The following is a 6,338-nucleotide window of genomic DNA, read 5'->3' on the forward strand; positions in this document are numbered from 1 at the left end:
TTAAGAAAAAAAAAGCTAACCTGATAATCAGCAGGGGAATAAGTTAATACAATAGACTGGGTTTTCCTAAGTACCACAAACCTATTATACCTGAAAAAAAATCACAACATATTAGAACATTGATGTAAAAACTTGGTTAAGATGAGTTGGTAAATGTTATTATTTTTTTTTTTTTTGCAAATCTTTACACTTACGCGGGCTTTGTAGAAATTTATGAAAGAGGTGGACATGTTCCATCCAATGGTGATGGAAACAACATAAACAACAAATAAAGCTGTCATTGGATACAGTAAAACATGGGTTTTATGTAGTATTGGCAAACCTGAAGGAGAAAGAACAATACATATAAGGCAATAGCAGTGCAAAGTAAAATTGTTAGTTAATTTCTGTATAATACACTTACAACTGTATCCCAGGAAATTAATATAAATATAATAGCCCAAGGCTATGAGCCATAATGTATTGCACAAGAAGCGCATTATGAATAATTCTCCGCTAAATGGAGCTGTAACCGAAAGGAAACTAGTAAATAAATTGCTATCCAGGTACATTTTAGCAGTATTTGGGGGCAGGAAGCCAAGCCATAAATTACCAAGAAGTAAAAAAAGCTGGAAGCCATGCAATATGACCAGGAGGGGGAAGAACGCATTGAGATGGACATCAAATGCATAGCCCCATTCAACGTCTTGGTCTTCACAAGAATCTCTTCGTAAATAACGGTTGGTGACAAACCTGAGGAAAGTAAAATAATAACATCAGCACTTCTGACAACAAGGAGGCAATAACTAAGACATCGTGTGTGTACTACTCACCAGAAAAAAGTAGCAGTGATAAGACCAACTCCAATGCAATCAACAAATATAACATAAAGTAGAAGTTTGAAAAAATCTTTTAAGAGGAGTCCCAAAACACCATATGTGAACCACATAGATGATACTGAAAAAAAAAAAAAATTTACACTTTGGTTCAAGTGGAGAAAAAATTGTATTACATGTTATCATGGAAGAAGAAAAACTCTTACCACAAAGAAACAAACAAAACAGAACCAAAAATGCAGGATCATCTCTTGCAAACTGCGATTTTGTTTCTGCAACAAACAGGCAATTAGGCAAAAGTCTAAGTCGATAGGATAACGGTAGGGCACTTTAGTTTAACATACCTTTTCTGTAATGAAAATTTCTGTATACTTTTTGAGGTGCTACAAACAAATACCACATTTGCCACAGGGCAAATTCAAAATCCATCTGCTGAAACTTAACAAGTCTCCTCAGATACTTATATCTTTTGGCTGCGGCCGACATACAATCTTGACTGCAACACAAAGGACAGAAATCATCGAAAAATTAAGACACCAAAGAGCGATTGATAAAACAGATGTTGTCAAACAGCACTGCCGTCAAGTGAGACATACCGATATACAGCAGGGGCAGGGAGAGGGGAGCCGGCTCGGAAGCTGCTGGTAGAAAGAGTGGGGCTCCTTGGTGGAGATGTTTGGAACTTATTCAAGTTCATTTTCTATTCTGCAACACTGCAATGACAAAAAAATATGATTCAAGGTTGGATAAACATGCAGTGAAATGGGTGGTAATATTGCTTGACATCAGTTTGAAAAATTTATTAAAATGTTAGGAAGACTGTTTAGACTCAGAATGATGAAATGTCAGTGAAACAATAAAAATTCATAGATAACATAACCTAGTATTAAGGTAATCTAAGTTTGTCACGTTCCCGCTTGCAAAGCAGCGAAATAACAAATTCGACGTTAGATCAATAAGGCTAAGCTACGTTCAGTACTCACAAAATAAAAACAATATTTGAACAAACAGTGACAGACCATAGTAACAATATCTTCTTAAGCTGTCATCAATATTTTGAGACGATGTTCAGTTGTTCTGCCCGAGTACCACTTCCCCCTCCCCTCTGTTCAAACACGGTCGTGCCAACATAGGAAACAAAAACGTCGAACCGAGAGTAGGGAAACAAGATTTCAAATTGTTAAGTCATGTTGGCAGCAATGCTAGGAGAGATTAGTTGTGACAAGTGCCGAAAACTTTGTAATTTTGCACTGAAATTGTTGGATTTTGAAAGAATGAATGCACTTAAACTTGGTGGGTTGCGGTGCGATTCCAGTTTCTGACCTATCCGAAGCAGATGTGCATGGCATACGTGCAACAGCACGGAGTTGGCATCGTGTGCATTCTAGAAGTGTTGTGTTTAGCCTTTAGTGCGTGCCTTTAGCCGGTAGCAGAACAGATTGAGTGAAGCGAAAGTGATCGTATGCTGCTGTCGTCCCAGGTTCGCGGTGTATACGTCAAAGAGGAGAGGGTAAGTTGGACATCAGCAAAAATTTATTTCGTTGGGAATTTAAGGTTAAGTTTGTAAATCTGCATGCGTGTATTTCGACTACAAAAATGGGAGCATCCTTCCCATCAAATCAGGAAGCAAATCTCGCCAAGGAGGCCGTAGTCCCCGCGACGGCGTCCTCGACTGAGCCTGGGCTTCTTGCCGAACTCGCTGCCCCTCGTGTCCTCTGACTGCGACGGTGTCTGGCGAAAACAGAGAATAAAATACGTACAGGCAAAGGAAGAGAAGGGGGTGGGCGGGTTAGATCTGGAGGCACGCGGTTCTCACGCCACTCTCTCGAGGACGGCGACGACGGCCGTGGCGAGGAGGCCGCCCACCATGAGGGCGATGAGGGGCAGCACGGGCTCCAGCCCGATGGGGTCGCCCTCGCCGTGCGCGCCGCCCCCGCTGCAGCGAGCGCGCCGCTGGCGCCACTTGAAGCGCACGCGCTGCCACACCCCGCGCTCGCGCTGCAGCAGCACCCTGCGGGACAGACCACAAGCGCGTGACACGCCGGCCGACACATCAGCCTTCATGGTGGGCTGCGTGTCGGTCTACATGACGGCCTGCACTACGGCCTCGGCGGCGAGCTCACCCGGCGAAGAGCAGCTCGGTGAAGGCGCAGTGGCGGCCGACGAGCGGCGCGATGTGCTGCGGCGGGTTGACGTCCAGCTCGTGCAGGCGGCAGGCCTGGCTCGCGGTCAGCGGCTCGGTGCTCTTGTAGACGGACTCCTCCGAGCCGATGATGGCGTGCAGGGGCCGGAGCAGCACCTTGTACAGCCCCGACGGCGGGAAGTAGCCGAGCCCCACCGGCGGCCGGATCTTCTTCTCGTAGAGGTCGCGCTGCAGGCCCGGCGACGCGTTCTGCGGCAGGGTGGCAGGGCGAGAAGTCAGGGGCGGGGCGGGCCGCGCCGCCGGGCACCGGAGCGCAGCGGGTCTGCCTACGCTAGGGGCTCCCTCCAGGAGGTTCAGGTTCAGGGGCCAGGCGGGCCGCGCCGCCGGGCACCGGAGCGCAGGGGTCTACCTACGATGCAGGTGCTCCCTCCAGGAGTTGCAGGGGCGGGGCGGGCCACCGGGCACCGGGGCGCTGCGGGTCTACCTACGCTGCTGGGGCTCGATCTGCACCAGGAAGTATCGTAGTTGACGGCCCCTCGGAATCGAACCCTTGCGGCTTGCAATATATGGCCATCCAGAGTTATTTTATTAGTTTTGCACCGATGACACATCTTTATCCCGATGACCAAATGAGGAAAGGTTTACCCACATTTCCTCTTGCCGTAAGCATGGGATGTCGGCTGTCAGAGAGAACTGATAATAAGAGCTTACGCCATGAGAGAAGGGCGCCCTTCTCTCATGCTTACGGAACTGTTGTGCGCTGATTCGTGAGGTAGTTAAATACTATACTCTACTTTTTGTGAATATTGAATCCCTGAATCGACCTCTCTTGTCGCGCGGACCGACCTGGAAGTTGCGGACCGTCAGCCACCAGTCGTTGAGCGCGACGGGGTAGTTGGAGTCGAGCAGGTCGTGGACGTTGCGCACCGAGGGCGGCGGCGGCCGCAGCAGCGACTTGACGATGGTGGAGTTGTAGTAGCCGTCGAGCAGCATGAAGAGCACCTCGGAGACGATCAGGAGGCCCTGGCAGGACACCCAGCTGCCGGAGGAGGCGAAACCTGGAAGCGCGAACCGTTTTAGTGGCGCGGGCATTCGGGACAAAGATGCCGGGCGGGTTACGCGGCTCCGGGACCTTGGCCGGTGAACATGCCGACGGTGGAGAGCAGGCTCTCGCTCCAGTCGATGCGGTCGCCCTCGACGTGCCGGAAGCACTTGTGCAGGACCATGCCGGCGAGCGCGACCCCCCCGACGGCCAGCCAGGCGAGCAGTGTGAAGGGGGTGAGGAGGGCGTCCACGGAGCCCAGCGAGCCGTCCGCCAGGAACAGGCACGCGCTCCTGTATGGCAAGCTGCATGGCTAAACCGATATCTGAGGGGAAACTGATTATTTAGCTGTGTCGTTAAGAATAGCTATGTTAAGCTGCATAGCTATGTTTGTAGACATACAGCTAACACTTTAGCTAAGCAGCATTGTTTTTGCAACAGCTATTTTTTTGGGGGGCGACTTGATAATTTTTTGTGGCTTACTTTTTAGCCGCGTAGCTAAATAATCAGTTATCCCTCGTATAGCTAAATGTTTTAGCTATGCAGCTTATCTCGCCCGCTCACCGGAAGTGGTACGTGGTGGCCGAGTACTTGAAGACCTGCAGGCGGCCATCGGACATGAGCAGCCCCGTGACGACCACGTCGTCCACGCCGCGCTGTACGTTGCCGCACGCCCCGGAGAAGTGCCCGGACGGCGGCGCCGCCAGCTCCCCGGAGATAAGGTGCTCGTGGTGCCGCACCCTCCAACACAACATGGCTGTGTAGCTAAAAACTTAGCTATGGCACAAAATATTTTGCTATGTCGCTCAACATTTAGCTACATAGTCAAATAATTAGGTCCCGTATTTAGCTATTGGTTTAGATATGTATAGCTGATCAAAATTTTTCCGTGTCTGGCTGGCTGGCGGACGACTTACGACATGTTGAAGCGGTCGAAGGTGTTGGCCATGATGGTGAAGGTGGCGATGCTGAGGTGGTTGAAGTGCTTCATGACCTCGTCGGTTGGCAGGTCTAGCACGCGCTCCATCAGGTCTTTGCCTGTCTTCGCCTCGCACTTGCGTCAGACACAGGCAGCATAGATAGATGCTTTGTACGGGATAACTAATAGCAGTGTAGCCAAAAATTAGGTACGTAGCCATCGCCAAACTTGGCTAATTTCTAAAAAGGTTAATAGCTAAAGAATTAGTTCTCCCGTATTTAGCTAGCTATATTCGTTTAGCTGTGTAGCTAATGATGTGCTACCCCTACTGGTACTTGTGTCTTACGTAGACGGAGGACTCGACGCGCAGCTGGCGCGGCCCTGCGAGCACGCGGCGGAACTGGGTGCGACGGTCCGCGAGCGGGTCCCCGCCCGGGGAGGACACGGGGGCCACGGCGAGCTCCGGGTCGGCGGCGACCAGCCCGCCCGCCGGCGACCAGGAAGCGAACGGCCGCCGCACGGCCGCGTCCTCCGCGTTGACGCGGAACACCTCGTCCACGCGCCAGGCCCGGTCGCCGTCGTCCTGCGCCGCGAGGAACACCTCGCTGTCGAGGCGCAGCGCCCAGGAGGCGGTGCGGGCCGCGGCGTCCCCGTCCACCACCAGCCACACGTAGCTGCCGTTGAACCACGCACGGTCACCCTGGTTCAGAGATGTAGCGAACGAGCTAGAAATTTGCGGTGAAAATTTCACATATTTTTGTTTTATATCTGAAAATTGACATTTTTACTGTGATGCATCTAGCGACACAGAATTTGAAAGTTTACCGTCTTTACAATAACCCTGTCGCTCATAACGTGAGCGACCCGCTCACCGGGTCGAACCAGGGCGGCGGCTCTCCGGCCTCGAGCACCACGCCGACGTAGGGCCGCTCGCTGGTGTCCAGGACGTGGGCGACGGTCGTCGAGCCCACGGTCTGGGACACCTGGAAACGGCCGTCCGAGGAGAGCGCGCGGTACACGCCGAACGTCGCTGGATCAAGCAAAAACGTTCCTTTTTGACGGATTTCGTTTCTTTGCGAGGATCTGCTTCTCGAGGGTGTCCAACTTGTCGTCAGAGAGGATCACCTGGTCCGCCCGCGCGCAGCGCCACGAGCACGGCCCGCACGCCGCGCGCCGCGAAGAGGTCCGCTGCCAGGGCGGCCACGTCCTCGCCGGCCAGGTGCCCGGCCGCGGCCAGGACGAGCACGGCGACGGCGGCGGCGCGGCGCGGCCCCGGGACCATGACGGCGTGGTGGGTCGTTGCTGTCGGTCGCGTGAGAGCGGCGCCAACTTGTCGCCTCGCGTGTCGCCGCTTCTTCAAAGTCCTGGCCCGCCTGCACCAATATTGCAGCACTCTGTCCTCGGGGAGGGGGAGGGGGG

General features: G+C 52.4%; 2 protein-coding genes across 5 annotated transcripts in view; both read right to left on the bottom strand.

Moving 5' to 3' along the window:
* Positions 1–1,959, bottom strand: part of LOC113211642 (protein unc-50 homolog) — a gene marked incomplete in the record, with an annotated part of 11,235 nt that extends 9,276 nt beyond the window's left edge. The window contains 9 exon segments of the mRNA XM_052265517.1: positions 6–90; positions 195–322; positions 404–505; positions 593–732; positions 813–936; positions 1,022–1,087; positions 1,160–1,311; positions 1,412–1,528; positions 1,799–1,959. Of these exon segments, the coding sequence (XP_052121477.1) occupies positions 85–90; positions 195–322; positions 404–505; positions 593–732; positions 813–936; positions 1,022–1,087; positions 1,160–1,311; positions 1,412–1,512 (819 nt within the window).
* Positions 1,960–2,330: 371 nt separating this feature from the next.
* LOC113211670 (uncharacterized) lies at positions 2,331–6,303 on the bottom strand. Of its 4 annotated transcripts, XM_026430121.2 has the most exons (10): positions 6,045–6,303; positions 5,792–5,949; positions 5,266–5,619; positions 4,918–5,054; positions 4,565–4,741; positions 4,091–4,293; positions 3,805–4,016; positions 2,939–3,207; positions 2,632–2,826; positions 2,331–2,546 (listed from the first exon to the last, which is right to left on the bottom strand). In XM_026430121.2, exons 1-10 carry the CDS (start codon positions 6,199–6,201, stop codon positions 2,435–2,437), a joined length of 1,974 nt encoding a protein of 657 aa, XP_026285906.2. In that variant the 5' UTR covers positions 6,202–6,303; the 3' UTR covers positions 2,331–2,434. The 4 variants fall into 4 exon arrangements, with proteins under 4 accessions (XP_026285906.2, XP_052121473.1, XP_052121474.1 ...); XM_052265513.1 differs by lacking the exon at positions 2,632–2,826; XM_052265514.1 differs by lacking the exons at positions 2,632–2,826; positions 4,091–4,293.
* Positions 6,304–6,338: the final 35 nt, after the last annotated feature.

Source organism: Frankliniella occidentalis, unplaced genomic scaffold (assembly GCF_000697945.3).
Source record: "Frankliniella occidentalis isolate FOCC.00 unplaced genomic scaffold, Focc_3.1 Scaffold27, whole genome shotgun sequence".
Classification (NCBI taxonomy): domain Eukaryota; kingdom Metazoa; phylum Arthropoda; class Insecta; order Thysanoptera; family Thripidae; genus Frankliniella; species Frankliniella occidentalis.

Excerpts from the sequence above, each read along its gene's own strand:
- LOC113211670 (XM_026430121.2), bottom strand. The coding sequence starts at position 6,201 with ATGGTCCCGGGGCCGCGCCGCGCCGCCGCCGTCGCCGTGCTCGTCCTG. Across the intron at positions 5,055-5,265 it reads GCGTCGAGTCCTCCGTCTAC|TGCGAGGCGAAGACAGGCAA; the intron begins GTAAGACACAAG and ends GTCTGACGCAAG. Across the intron at positions 2,827-2,938 it reads ACCGAGCTGCTCTTCGCCGG|GGTGCTGCTGCAGCGCGAGC; the intron begins GTGAGCTCGCCG and ends TCTGTCCCGCAG.